Source organism: Phacochoerus africanus, chromosome 15 (assembly GCF_016906955.1).
Source record: "Phacochoerus africanus isolate WHEZ1 chromosome 15, ROS_Pafr_v1, whole genome shotgun sequence".
In the NCBI taxonomy this organism is placed as follows: domain Eukaryota; kingdom Metazoa; phylum Chordata; class Mammalia; order Artiodactyla; family Suidae; genus Phacochoerus; species Phacochoerus africanus.
In genome coordinates this window covers 76,055,858-76,071,191 of record NC_062558.1, presented here as the reverse complement: position 1 = coordinate 76,071,191, position 15,334 = coordinate 76,055,858, and the positions used below count along the sequence as shown (strand labels likewise).

General features: G+C 46.8%; 1 protein-coding gene across 3 annotated transcripts in view; it reads left to right on the top strand.

Moving 5' to 3' along the window:
- MICU1 (mitochondrial calcium uptake 1) overlaps positions 1 to 1,314 on the top strand; it is a 226,822-nt gene extending 225,508 nt beyond the window's left edge. For all 3 annotated transcript variants that reach the window (XM_047759643.1, XM_047759642.1, XM_047759641.1), the window contains one exon: positions 342 to 1,314. In XM_047759643.1, coding sequence (XP_047615599.1) covers positions 342 to 502 — 161 coding nt within the window. In that variant the 3' untranslated portion in view covers positions 503 to 1,314. The remainder of the gene's footprint in view (positions 1 to 341) is intronic.
- Positions 1,315 to 15,334: the final 14,020 nt, after the last annotated feature.

The window sequence follows — 15,334 nt, the reverse complement described above, 5'->3', positions numbered from 1 at the left end:
TACGTCACTGCATTGAAATGATGTATTTGTCTCTCCCACAACCTGATGGTGTTTCAAGGGACACAGTCATTTTTATCTCTTTATTCTCAACACCTAGCACAAGGACCTGACGTGTAGTATATTCTCATTCAACTTTTGTCACACTACACTGAACTATCACTGAGCTGCAATTGGAACCATCAAGGAAGGTGCAAACCAGTTCATTTTCAGCCAAGAAAATTAAATTTGGCTGTGAGAGAGTGCGGGGCTTTGGAACCTATATGATGTGAGCAGTGGCATTTTCTCATTGTCTTTGTTCTAAGGCCTTCACTTATCCCTGTTGTGTTCGCCTCTTCTTCTAGGCAATGGAGAGCTGAGCAATAAGGAATTTGTCTCCATCATGAAGCAACGGCTGATGAGAGGCCTGGAGAAGCCCAAAGACATGGGCTTCACCCGCCTCATGCAGGCCATGTGGAAATGCGCACAGGAAACGGCCTGGGACTTCGCTTTGCCCAAACAGTAACCCCACACTGCCCAGGGGGCCACCTCTCCACCCCCGAGCCGAGCCTTGGCACAGCCTTCCCTGCCGCTCCTTCTGGAAGTAGTGCTCCTCCCTCCGGGGGATGATCTCAGGATTCCTCGGGTTTCCCCAGTCCCAGTGTTCTGCTAGGCTCTGATTCCGAACCAGTGATTCTCCCTGTAAGTGTTCAGAAACATGAGCAAGTCCTGAAAGCGCAGGCCTTCAGCACGTTCAACAGCTCCACCCATTCAAGCACCCACCCTACGGATAAGGCATGCAGGGAACTCTCCACTAACTGCCAGGCCTGGGAGACACCCAGGGCTGGAGTCATTGCGCTGTGGATTTATGTTAACAAGAACATTCCTTGCTTCTCCTCTTGCTGGTGTTTTTTAAGCTACAAGTTGGGAGAACTTCTGGCAGGCAAAAGGAAATCACGGCTGAACGATAACAAAGATGACCTGAGCACGGGAGCTGGTGGGAGGCCTGGGCCAGACGAAGGATTCGTGTCAGTCCCCAGGGTAGCTCTGAGGCCTGGCCCAGAAGGCGATGTGCACGGTGGGAATGGAGCAAGATTTGGAATGTAAAGCAGCTGCTTCATGGCTTTCTCCACTCCTGGCTTTCCCTCTCAGGCTCCCTAAGGAAACTCCCCCACAACTGAGCTTAGTAAAGAGCAGCAGAGGTTGAGCTCCTGTTCCCTGCAAGTGCCACGTTCCCTCCAGGCATGTGTCTCTGGAGCTGGAGCCTGGCTCACAGCCTTTCTGCCCTTGTCTTAAACACTTGTAAAATATCACTTTAATTATAGCAGTTTGCAATAACCCCTCCCCGCCAAAGGCTTTTGTCTCCTTTTTTTAGGATCCTCTGGGGCCCTTTTCATGTCACTTCTCCACTGGGTTTGAGATCCTGCTAGCAGAAGACCTATTTTCTTTCCACCAGAGTCTGGTTCTTCCTGCAGAGAGCCCACTTTAGGCATAAACAAAAAGGGCATTTGGAGGTTGATGGTGGTGCTTTCCAGCACCGTCTGGATAGTGTTTCATCCTGAACCAAAGTACATAGTCCTTGATTACTCACGCCCCACGATAAGGAACTAAGATGAGGTATAAGAGCACCTTCTGGTACAGTGGACCTAAGTGTCAAGAACTGTGGCAACCCGGGTTGTGTATGAACTCAACTCTGCCACTGACTCAGTGTGACCTTGAACAAGCAAGTAATCCCCCCCCCCGTTTTCTTAACTATAAAATGACAGATATGGTTGAGTTTAATGGGGTTGGACATTTCCTCCAGGTCCAGAAACCTCTCCCTCAGCTCTTCTGCAGATTTCCTACCACCTCCAGAACCTCCAGGTGATGCTCCCTGGTGCATGATAGGGGCACACATCCAATGTGATAGAACCACCACACCAAAAATCCAGTGCTTCCCGAGAGGCCTAGAAGTCGGGAGGGAATGTGTCTTAGCCAGTGAAGGGCAGGGCCTGGGTCTGCACCTGTGGCTTCACAAGGACAGCACCAACCCCAGCATTTTCTCCAGGGCAATTTAACAACCTCACTTCTAACATCCTTTCTGGGAGCAGATTAGGTGATCTCTCAAAGGAGTTTGAGAGATCATCTGTCATCTCCTCTTTCTATCAGGCACCTCATCTATCTTCCACTCTTTCCATTCTTGGGATGTGTATTCCAAGTACCCAAATGCGGCCTTCGCCTTGCTCATTGCCCCAGGGCCGAGGCATTAGCAAAGTGTGAGCTTTTTCTTAAACTTGTCCCATAACCCCCAGATCACTCTTTTCCCCAACCCTTGTTTCTCCAGCCTGAAAGAAAAGTACCCATTCACAACCTCTGTGGGGCATTCATTCCCTTATAGAAGAAACCAGGCAACTGGCCTGGGTTCACTGAAACTGAAAACCAGAGCAAAGTGAGAAAGGGTAAGGATCTCACCTGCAACACCTTGAAACCCAGGGTCAAGGGCACCTGTCACAGGTACATGGAATTCCAGCTGAACTCCAGTAGCTCCTAGAAGTACCTGAGGAAGCATGGAAGGTCCAGGTGCTCAGAAAGACAGGATGGCCACACTCTGGCACAACAGGGCAAATGTGCTAAGTGAGACATACAAGCTAAGTCACCCAGAAGAGGCCAGGATGCCCCCAGAGAAGTCCTTGACCAAGGAAGCACATGAGGCTGAGAGGATTCTAATAGGCAGAGTTCAGGATAAGCTGAAGCATTTGGGAATACAAAAGGCTGATATGTGCTTCTCTCTCTCTCTTTTTTTTTTGTTTTTTTTTTTTAGGGCTGTGCCTATGGCATGTGGAGGTTCCCAGGCTAGGACTCAAATCGGACCTGCAGCCGCTGGCCTGCACCACAACCATGGCAACACAGAATCTGAGCCGCATCTGCGACCTACACCACAGCTCATAGCAATGCCAGATCCTTAACCCACTGAGCAAGGCCAGGGATCGAACTCGCAACCTCATAGTTCCTAGTCGGATTCGTTTCCGCTGCGCCATGATGGGAACTCCAAACACCAGATTCTTAACACACTGAGCGAGGCCAGGGATCGGACCCTCATCCTTATGGTTCTCAACCTACAGAACCACAAAGGGAACTCCTGTGCTTCTCTTTTTATTCCTATTTTCTTTTATACTTAGGATAACCTTCCCCTCCAACTTTAAGATTCAGATCAAACTGTCCCTTCCTTGATCCTCTTCCATACAAGATTAGCAGCCCCTCCTTTACCTCCCAAGGATCACTCGTCCATCCATAACAATACTGCTGTAATTGGATGTAATTTTTTTTTTTGTCTTTTTGCCATTTCTTGGGCCGCTCCCTCGGCATATGGAGGTTCCCAAGCTAGGGGTCGAATCGGAGCTGGAGTCACCAGCCTATGCCAGAGCCGCAGCAACTCGGGATCCGAGCCGCGTCTGCAGCCTACACCACAGCTCATGGCAACGCCAGATACTCAACCCACGGAGCAAGGGCAGGGATCGAACCTGCAACCTCATGGTTCCTAGTCGGATTCGTTAACCACTGAGCCACGACAGGAACTCCTGGATGTAATTTTTGTGAGACTGTCACCCACAAAGTTCAGACTCAAAGCAGTGACATGATTAAACCAACAGTCCACCACCAAAAGCTAATTTTAAAATATTTCTTGGCCAATGTAAAAGTGATGCCAACAGTGCCTTAATAAAGTCCTCCTGGGATAGGTTGGGACCTGGGAGTCTTTACAGGAGTGCTAGCACTCTCGGGTGGACAAGGTTCTCCCCGAGCAAGAGAATACAAAGAAACTACAAAGGACTAAAAACATCTGCATGCATGCTGCAGTCGGGGCAATTATGAACAATAAGATGAAAGGCCACAAACCAACTGCCACTTTTTCGGTGCCAGGACCAAAAGCAAGGTACTGCACATGATCCCTGCACACAGCACCACCAAGAGGGTGGGCACGGTGCCCTAAACCACTCCTCCAGCCCAACCCATCAATCTGCCCCCATCCTCATGCCATTTAAGGAACCAGCCTGCCCTCCAGGAAGAGCTGAAGAGCAGAGCAAGGGTGCCTGTTACTCATTTTCACTCCCTTGTGTGGCAGCTTTATCTTGAATTCCTTGTTTGGCCTCTTATCAATTTGTATTGATTAAAGAATCCGTGGACCTAGGTTGGTTAACACTCCCACACCCTCACAGCCATTCTCTACTTTTGCTGTTGTTCTCTACTTCTTTAAAAAACAAAAAATAACTCCTTTTCCAGTTCCAGCCCTAAGGCTTTGGGGAGAAAAAAACTAAGAAGGGACAGGCTTCTGGGCTTTCTTGATGGGCTCAGCAGGGACAAGCAGGGAGAATGTGGAGAGAAAGTTACTAAGGAAAAAGGCTTAAGAATGTACAGGAGGAGTTCCTGTCGTGGCGCAGTGGTTAACGAATCCGACTAGGAACCATGAGGTTGCAGGTTCAATCCCTGCCCTTGCTCAGTGGGTTAAGGATCCATGTTGCTGTGAGCTGTGGTGTAGGGTGCAGACGCGGCTCGGGCATAGGCCGGTGACTCCAGCTCCAATTCGACCCCTAGCCTGGGAACCTCCATATGCCGAGGGAGCGGCCCAAGAAATGGCAAAAAGACAAAAAAATAGAATGTACATGATATTTGAAAACCATTGTTTTAATAGCTTTTAGTGCCCTACCTGGTTTTGGTTCTGGTTGAAGCGTATGCACTGGAACTGAGTTGGACCCTAAGACAAAGGGGCAGTCCAGGCAACAACCATTGTTAGACAACAAGGAAAGGACAGCAGCATGGGAGCAAAGAGCCAGGTCCCCAGGCCAGAGCAGCCTCCCCAAGCACAGCCCTGTGTCAGACAAGCAGCTGAAAGAGAATGTGGGCGCAGAGTAGTTCAGCTTCCGGACTTTAAGCACCACCTGCTGGCAAGAAGGCTCGGTGCAGAGAGTGACTGGCCTGGAGCAGGCAAGGGAAGCTGCTGGATTCAGCCTAGCCCCAGTCCTGATCCTGAAAATAGGGTTCCCAGGGACCTGGGTGGCCTGGGGTGAGGCAGGATGAACCACCAGAGATGGACCATAACCACGAAGAGAGAAGCAGTGGATATGACAATACCTGAGGGGGGAGAAACAGCTATGTTCGTGTGGTGTTCTCTGTGGCTCCAGAATGGGAATTTTTACCAGCAAGTGAGAGGGTAAGATTCACTCTATTCATTTTAAATTTCTTTACTGATCACCTACTATAGGCCAAGCCCTGAGCAAGGTCTTCAAGGAGCTTGCGTTTTAGTGAGGAAAACAGAGAAAAGAAGCAATGAGGTTAATAAGTGCAGGGCGTGTGAAAGCACTTAGAAAAGCAGAAGGGCTCTCTAATCCAGATCTGGAAGTTCAAGGCAGGCTTGCAGAGAAATTTTTTTCTTTAATTAAAAAAATACTGATCCAGCACAAATGAACATCTCCTCAGAAAAGAAAATCATGGACTTGGAGAAGAGACTTGTGGCTGCCTGATGGGAGGGGGAGGGAGTGGGAGTGATCGGGTGCTTGGGCTTATCAGACACAACTTAGAATAGATTTACAAGGAGACCCTGCTGAATAGCATTGAGAACTTTGTCTAGATAGATACTCATGTTGCAACAGAAGAAAAGGTGGGGGAAAATGTAATTGTAATGTATACATGTAAGGATAACCTGACCCCCTTGCTGTACAGTGGGAAAATTTTTTAAAAAATTATAAAAAAATTAAAAAAATAAAAATAAAAATAAAAAAATACTGAGACCTGAGGATTGAGTAGGAGTTAACAAAGGGGGAAGGAGGAGTGTCCTGGCAGAGGGTAAGGACCGTGCAAATGTCCAAAGACCAAAAGGCATGTTTCTGGGCACGGAAGTTCTAGGGTGTATCTACTAAGTACAGTTTAGGGAAGATTTTGCGACGCAAGGATTAATTAAGTTGGTGGTCATTCAGAGTTCCCTGGTGGCTCAGCAAGTTAAGGATCCAGGTTGTCACCCCTGGGGCCCAGCTCCCATCCCTGGCCCAGGGAACTTCTACATGCTGCAGGCGTGGCCAGAAACAAACAAAACAAAGAAGGCAGTCATTCACAAAAAGATAATAAGAAATGCAGTTGGGCATTTTGAAACACACCTCGTTAACTATTAGGTTACGGAAAAAATCATGATGGAAATTTAAAACTGCTTAGAACTGAATAGGACCATGAAAATACTAGCTATTAAAACTTGTTGGAGTTCCCGTTGTGGCTCAATAGAAATGAATCCAACTAGTGACCATGAGGACTCGGGTTCAATCCCTGGCCTCACTCAGTGGGTTAAGGATCCAGCATCACCCTGAGCTGTGGTTTAGGTCACAGACGCGGCTCAGATCTGGCATTGCTGTGGCTGTGGCATAGGCCAGTGGCTACAGCTCCGATTTGACCCCTAGTCTGGGAACCTCCATATGCCACATGTTTGGCCCTAAAAAGACAAACAAACAAACAAACTTGTGGGACACAGCTAACAGAAAGCTTAGAAACGTCTTAACAGTTTACATATTTACAGAAGTTGGGCTGACAATAAGCTAAGCATCTAACTCAAGAAACTTGAAAAAGAATGAAGATTATAACTCAAACAAAAATATTAAAGAGAAAAATAATATTAGGGATTTTCAAATGCATATAAGTAGATACTACAGTTTAAAAAATAATAATACACAGAACAGGAGTTCCCGTCGTGGCTCAGTGGTTAACAAATCCAACTAGGAACCATGAGGTTGTGAGTTTGATCCCTGGCCTCGCTCAGTGGGTTAAGGATCTGGCATTGCTGTGGTGTAGGTCACAGACACGGCTCGGATCCCGTGTGGCTGTGGCTGTGGCTGTGGTGTAGGCTGGCGACTACAGCTCCGATTTGACTCCTAGACTGGAAACCTCCATATGCCATGGGTGCGGCCCTAGAAAAGGCAAAAAGACAAAAAAATAAAAATAATAATACACAGAACAACTTTATGCCAATAAATATGAAATGGATAGCTGCCTAGAAATTATTATTTACTAGACACAAGAAAAAAATAAAATCTGAGTAGACTATAACTAGAGTAAATTCAATCAACAGTTAAAAATATACTAACAGAAAGTAGCAAACTCAGATGGCTTTATATGGGGCGGGGGGAGAACCAGTTTCTATACGACCCTATAATCCCCAATAACGTGTCTGGACTTTTGTCTTAATGATACTTAGGGGCCACTGAAGGGTTTGAAGCAGGAAATTGACATAATAAGCTTTGCATTTTGGAATGATGACTTTGCCTGCAACGCTACAGATGGGTTGGAGTGGGATCCAGGTTGGAGACTGCTATAATAATCCAGTTAACAGATGCTGGAAGCCTGGATTAAGGGAATGGCTGCAGAGTTGGAGAACTGTAACAGATTTGGAGATTTGGAAGATGTTTAGAATCGGCCTGAGGGGTAAGGATGGGGAGCATATAAACTGGTAAAGGAGAGTGAATAATTCAGCGTGGAACCCAGATTTGTTTGGGTAACTAGGCATGTGGTAGTGCCCTTCAGGGGGCTTGGGAGGCTGAGAGAACCAGGTTCGGGTGGAGAATAACGAGGCAATTTTGGGGGGAGGTGCCTGAGACATCTCCCAAGAGAAATACCTAGGAGGTGGGTACATGTACTTCTGGACCCAGGGAAGGGATCCAGGGAATCTCCTAAAAAGCTGGGTTCTCCCAATTTCGAGACCATCTAAACATGAACACATGAAGTCTGAATCAGTGTCCTAATACCAGCTCCATCTCTTTCCCAAGAGAAGCTGGGAGTAGAGACCATCTAAGGGAAAGGAGTTTGAATCAAAGAACCTGTATTTGGGAGTTCCTGCTGTGGCATCTATAGGTGGGAGGTTGGGGTGGAGAGACAACCTGTACTTTGCAGGATATCCCTGCAACTCAGTTTTGGTACAAAGGGCGTCAGGTGCCCTGTGCCCTTATTCTCCAGCCTCTGGCCCTCCCTAGGTGTGGATGGCTCCTCCTCTAGGGAGACAGAGAGAGCAAGGGACTGAAGCAAAGATCCAGAGATGCTCTGGGGACATCTTCATGTGTTTGTTCAACAATTTATTGAACTCAAATTGAAAATTCAGTTATCTATCAGTCATTCACACTCCTGGGTGAATTTTTATCATCTTCAATGTGAAATTTAGGTTTTCCCTCCCTCCCCCTCTGCCTCTCCCCCCCCACCCCCATCTTTTTAAATAGGTGAACATTCACATGTTTCCAAAATCCAGCATTAAAGAAGAATATCTTGGAAAGCCTCATTCCCAACCATTCCCACGGCTGCATTCCATTGTATACCACAGTTTAATCAATAAGGGTCGTTTCTCTGGAGAGAGATTTTTAGAGCCTGGAGTTTTGAAAGGAAGGACTTGGTGGGTCACATTTGGAGGCAGCGGGGGACACGAGGAAGTCAAAGAGAAAAGGAGCAAAGGACAGGAAGTGGAGGACATTTCACTGACTCAGAGATTCTTCCTGAAGCCTGAGGAAGGAATTTATGCTCCCTGCTAGCTCAGGGAGACACTGGATCAAGTGTTTGAGGTGAGAAAAACCTCTCTGGATTCATTTTTTCTCTTCACTTAAATATGTATTGAGTCCCTATAAGGTATCAGGCTTGTGCTCAGACCATGGGGAGTGTGAGGGCAAGACTTCCATCCTAGTTTAGCTGGAGACAGGATATACACAGACTCACAGGCAAAGGGCACCAACTGTGCAGGGCAGTGAAGGTGGGTACCCCTGGAGGGGCCAAGCTTAAGTGCCATGGGAATTCAAAGCAGGGAGAGTTCCCGTCGTGGCTCGGTGGTTAACGAATCTGACTGGGAACCATTAGATTGTGGATTCGATCCCTGGCTTTGGTCAGTGGGTTAAGGATCCGGCGTTGCCGTGAGCTGTGGTATATGTAGGTCGCAGATGTAGCTCGGATCCGTGTTGTTGTGGCTGTGGTGTAGGCTGGCGGCTACAGCTCTGATTAGATCCCTAGCCCGGGAACCTCCCTGTGCCGTGGGTGCAGCCCTAGAAAAGGCAGAAAGACAAAAAAAAAAAAAAAAAACAACAAAGCAGGGCGCACTTTTGGAGGAGTTGACCCTTGCTCAGCCTCAAACCTAGGCTCAGGTGACCTCTCCCCCAGCAAGCCTTTCCAATTCTACACACACACGTAGAATTGTGTGTGTAAAACACACACAGCTCCCTCTTCTGAGCCTCTTTGTGCTTATACACAATCCCACTGCTGTACTTAGCACACTGTCCTCTAATTCCTTTAATATCTCCCTTACTAGACTGCAAGCTCCCTGATGTCAGGTTCTGTTCTTTACTTGTGGTCCATCTCTGAATCCCTAAAACTCTGCATAGTTGCCTGGCTTTCGCTATAGATATCTGACTATTAAATTAATTCCATCTCTCTACAGAGAAGACAAAGTTTAAGCTGAGCTCTGAAGAACTGGTTAGATTTGGACAGGTGGAAAAGATAATTAAGGAGATGGGGCCAGGGTGAAATGTCTCTTAGTAGAGATGGAGATGGGACCACAGAAGATTAAAGCTTTTTTTTTTTTTTTTTTGGTCTTTTTGCCATTTCTTGGGCCACTCCATGGCATATGGAGGTTCCCAGGCTGGGGTCAAATCGGAGCTATAGCTGCCAGCCTACGCCAGAGCCACAGCAACGCGGGATCCGAGCCACGTCTGCGACCTACACCACAGCTCATGACAACACCGGATCCTTAACCCACTGAGCAAGGCCAGGGATCGAACCCGCAACCCCATGGTTCCCAGTCGGATTCCTTAACCATTGAGCCACAACGGGAACTCCCCAGAAGATTAAAGCATGTTAAGGTCAGACTGAATTCTTGGTATTCCCCCAAGGAGAGGAATCTGGAAGCTGGTGGTCACCTAACACAAGGGTTATTTCAGCTCTTGGAGCAAAATGAGGGGATGCTGAGAGTCACTGGGAGATTCATTTTCCCAGGGATTTCTCTCTGATAACTGTAGAGGCAATAAAGGATTTATCTCTCATTTTGGGCCTCATCCTCTCACAGATCCCAGGATTCCAGCTAATCAGGGTAGAAATCTCTAATTTTTTCCCTTAGATCAACATCATGACATCTTGAGTTCAAGAGCTATCAAGGAGAAACTATCATTTCAGGTCACCCCTGGCATACCAGTTCTATATTTAAACACCTATAGACCAAGCGGTATAATGTTTAACATAAACTGAGCAGGAATATGGCTCTCTTCCATTCATTTGGACTGAGAAGGAACCATAGAAAGTTAAATTGCCTCAGGACAAAAGACACCCAGTTTGAGATCTTTGGGAAAGCCAGGAAGTGATATCATGGAAGCTGGTTAGACCAGCCTTGGGCTCAGTTTATAATCCCTTCTGAAACAACAAAGCCTGTCTGAATTGGAACCATTCTGGGACAGATCTCAGCAGCAAAAGAGAGGGAAGGAGATCATGAGATGAGGCTTGAAGAGGTCCTACCGATAGGGATGGAGTAGGATAGTTACACAGGTAGTTGCAGAAGTCCCAGTAGGGGACCATACATAGAGGAGAAACCTAGGGAATTCTGGGAGACCACTGTATATTAATAATTGCTCAAGCAAGCCATCAGAACATCATGGAATGAAGCAGACCTGCTTAACTGTAAAACCAGAAGTAAAAGCATGAGACGTGCCTCGGGTCATTAAGTGAAAGATAAAATGAAGCCTGCATTCAGGTTCAGCAAAATGATCCTTAGGATTAAGGACAGGAATTAAAGAGAAAGATGACACTCCAAAGTAGGAGACCCTCATTATACAGAAACCTGAATGATTCAACACATTTTAGGGAGTCCCCGTCATGGCACAGTGGTTAATGAATCTGACTAGGAACGATGAGGTTGCAGGTTCGATCCCTGGCCTTGCTCAGTGGGTTAAGGATCCGGCGTTGCCGTGAGCTATGGGTCGCAGACTTGGCTCAGATACTGCATTGCTGTGGCTGTGGCTGTGGTGTAGGCTGGCGGCTGCAGCTCCGATTCGACCCCTAACATGGGAACCTCCATATGCCAAGGGAGCGGCCCTAGAAAAGGGAGGAAAAAAAAAAAAAACACACGTATTTTAGCATATGTTTACCACCCTTCTGCTGATTTGAGTAAGCACCGTGACAGTCCTACTTTCACCTCAGAGGGTGAAATACTCTTACCCAATACGAAGGAGGAGCTAATGATATAAACCTGATGTCTACTTGAAGAGTGAGGAAGAAGGTGGTCTTTTCCCGCTCCCCACTTTCCTTGGATTATAAAAATGAAGCCCGCCTAATCCTGGGGCAGAGCCTCCTTGCCTGCCTGCTTGTATCTCTCGCAAGTGTCCTATATTCATACATCTATTTCTTGTCTATCACTTTGTTTCTCGCTGAATTCCTTATTTTCTGAAACACAAAGAACCTGAGTCTCAGGAAGTCCAGACGCCAGGCAAGCGATCCTAATTTGTAAAAAAGGGTTCAATTCCCAATATGGGTTTTGGCTGAGTCATAGGCATTTTGGTTTCACTACCACACACTCTCCCACCCACCCCTTCTGATCCTTACCACTCCAGACCCGCCCATCTAAACCAAACTACTAAGAACAGACCCAAAAAGTAAATAAGATTTTGTCATTTATTTGCATTGTGGGAAAGAAGAGATGGGCTTACCAGCCAGTAGCTGAGCAGTCACAGTCCAGTTCTGTAACACAACAAATTACAGGCCTTCTTTTACACTTGAGCACCCTCCTCACAAAGTGAAGCACCTGAAGTCAGCTGGAGAAGAGGGGCCTTGTGACACTCAGGAAATGGAAGCGACACTTAGCAGGAGAGGGGACTATCTAGTAGCCCCAAATCAACACACCTCAGAGAGGCTATGCAAAATGTATCCCAATGTGAATCCTATAACAGAGACGAAGGACCCATCAATTTGTGGAGACCTCAATTTTCTCTAAGCATAGGGCTGTCTTACTAGGGAGGGGCTGACTCTTCACCTCCAGGATATTCTCCACAGGCCAGCTTGGAGTCACAATGAAACAGGAGGGAAGAGAGCAGACCGCAACCCTCAAAGAGTGACACAGCCATTGCAGATAAGTGAAAAGTGGTTATAACCAACTAGGTCCAAGATGGCAGGAAGTTCTACTTCTGGTGGACCTTGAGCCTCATTATATGCTCATTGTAATACATTAGCTAAATGACACATTCACAGGTGCCATGACGGTTCTGAGGCTGACCATAAAAGCCCCAGAGTGCACAATGACCCAATTCCTGGGAGTTCTGCCCCTTCCCCAAAATTGTTGAAATAATCCTCCCACTCATTAGCCTATGAAGTTACCCAGCCTAAAAACACCAATTCCCATATTTCGGCGTCTCTCACCTTCTGAGATGGCCCACACTATCTCTCTCAATAAGTCTACTTCTTATACTATAAGAAAGAGAAAGACAAATACAATATATCACATGTGGAATCTAATATTTGGCACAAATGGACCTATCTACAGAAAAGAAACAAACTCATGGACATAGAGAACACACTTGTGGTTGCTGAGGGGAGGAGGAGGGAAAGGGATGGACTGGGAATTTGGGGTTAGTAGATGAAACTATTGTACTTGGAGTGGATAAGCAATGACTTCCTGCTGTATAGCACAGGGAAACTATATCCAATCACTTATGATGGAACATGATAGAAGATGATGAGAAAAAGAATATATCCATACCTGGGTCACTTTGCTGTACAGCAGAAGTTGACCAAACACTGTGAATCAACTATAATAATTTTTTTTTTAAATCTACTTACCTCTCACTTTGACTCTCGCTGAACTCCTTCTGTGCTGAGACATAAAACAAGAATTTCAGTAAGTCCTAAGACCAGGTGTGTGATTTTAATTAAAAGACAATGGGGGAGTTCCCGTCGTGGCGCAGTGGTTAACGAATCCGACTAGGAACCATGAGGTTGAGGGTTCGGTCCCTGCCCTTGCTCAGTGGGTTGACGATCCGGCGTTGCCGTGAGCTGTGGTGTAGGTTGCAGACGCGGCTCGGATCCCGCGTTGCTGTGGCTCTGGCGTAGGCCGGTGGCTACAGCTCCGATTCAACCCCTAGCCTGGGAACCTCCATATGCCATGGGAGTGGCCCAAGAAATAGCAACAACAACAACAACAACAAAAAGACAAAAGACAAAGAAAAAAAAAAAAGACAATGGGTTTGGAATTCCCACTGTGGCTCAGTGGGTTAAGCAGCTGACATAGTGTCTGTGAGCATGAGGGTTTGATCCCTGGCCTCACTCAGTGGGTTAAGGATTCAGCTACAGTTCCTTAAGGGATATATAAATTAATATATCTTTGAGTTCTTTAGGAATTAAGGCCCCCACCCAGATGGAGGATGGAATGATGGTATTCACTCTCCTGAGTTCAGTAAACTAAAGCTTGGATTCAATTGACCTTTGCCCCAATTTTATGCTGAATTCTCTGCTCAAGCCTTGTCATGAATATACATGTACCCTTAGCTTAAAACTTCCCCAATTTTGTGTTTTGGGGAGACATTGCTTTGGAAAAGGTCCCCGGTATTCTCCTTAACAAGTAATAATTCCTTCCTTCTTGAGGAACTAGCAGAAAGGTGGCCTCTGTACACCAGCATCAATTAAGTCTCAGAGACAGAGTTTTGGGTGAAGCAGAATGAACAGCTTTGTTGTTTTGCCAGGCAAAGGAGGCCACAGCAGGCTAACACCTCAAAACTGTGTCCTCCCTTGAGAGGGGATAGAAAGGGTCGTATAGGTTTAGCCCGAAAGATTAAGGTATCTACAGTCTTCTCTGTCTTTTTTTTTTTGTCTTTTTGCTATTTCTTTGGGCAGCTCCCTCGGCATATGGAGGTTCCCAGGCTAGGGGTCGAATCGGAGCTGTAGCTGCCGGCCTGCGCCAGAGCCACAGCAACACGGGATCTGAGCCGCGTCTGCAACCTATACCACAGCTCACGGCAACGCTGGATCCTTAACCCACTGAGCAAGGGCAGGGACCGAACCCTCAACCTCATGGTTCGTAGTCAGATTCGTTAACCACTGCGCCACGACAGGAACTCCCCAGTCTTTTCCCTCTATGGATCATTTTAGAGTGGTCAAGGCGGGTGTCAGTCTGGTGGTGATGGCTTTCTTGCTGTCTTTGGGGTTATGGTTCCTTGCCCTTCCCTCTGGAATGAAGATTGCTTACAGGGAAGGGGTGGTGGGGGGTGTTCCAATTACAAAAGAGAACACTAGGTGCAATATAACTCTAACTAAAAAGTAACCGTTAGTAAAAGAAAGCAATTAAGCAAGGACTAGATCCTTTGTGAAAAGCTAGTTAAGAGTAAGTGTGTGGGCCAAGGCAGGGCATAACATCATGGAGACTATTTTAACTAGTTTTTATCTATAATAATATTTCCTAATCATTGACTCTTTTTTTTCTCTTTTGTCATTTTAGGGCCATACCCGCAGCATGTGGAGGTTCCCAGGCTAGGGATCGAATAGGTGCTGTAGGCCTACACCACAGCCACAGCAACGTGCGATCCGAGCCATGTCTGCGACCACAGCTCACAGCAACGCCAGATTTTTAACCCACTGAACGGGGTCAGGGGTTGAACCCATGTCCTCATGGATACTAGCTAGGTTCTTTAACCACTGAGCCATGATGGGAACTCCCTTAATCATTAACTCTTGTGTTAGCCTTTTAAGACCAAGGCTAAAGGAAAAGTCTTTTCCTTCAAAACACAAGGACTTAAGATTTTTTTTTTTTTTTGTCTTTTTGCCATTTCTTGAGCCGCTCCTGTGGCATATGGAGGTTCCCAGGCTAGGGGTCTAATCGGAGCTGTAGCTGCTGGCCTACACCACAGCCACAGCAACGCGGGATCCGAGCCGCGTCTGTGACATACACCACAGCTCAAGGCAACGCCAGATCCTTAACCCACGGAGCAAGGCCAGGGATCAAACCCGCAACCTCATGGTTCCCAGTCAGATTCATTAACCACTGAGCCACAACGGGAACTCCAAGGACTCAAGATCTTATACAGGGTTTCAAAACCAGGACCCTACCCCAAGGCTGCACCATTTTTTTCTTGACTAATCCTCCCCAGTTTCTTCATTCCCTCCCTTAAGATCTTTAATGACTAAGACCTGTTCAAGGGCCAGCATTGCAGCCAGGCTTAGATCACAAATTGGCTTAAGCCAAAATGGATTCTTAGGAGTTCCCATTGTGGCTCAGTGGTAATAATTCCAACTACTATCCATGAGAATTCAGGTTCCATCAATCCCTGGCCTCGCTCAGTGGGTTAAGTATCCAGCGTTGCCGTGAGCTGTGGTGCATTTGCTTTTCCTTCTGCCTGGATCACCT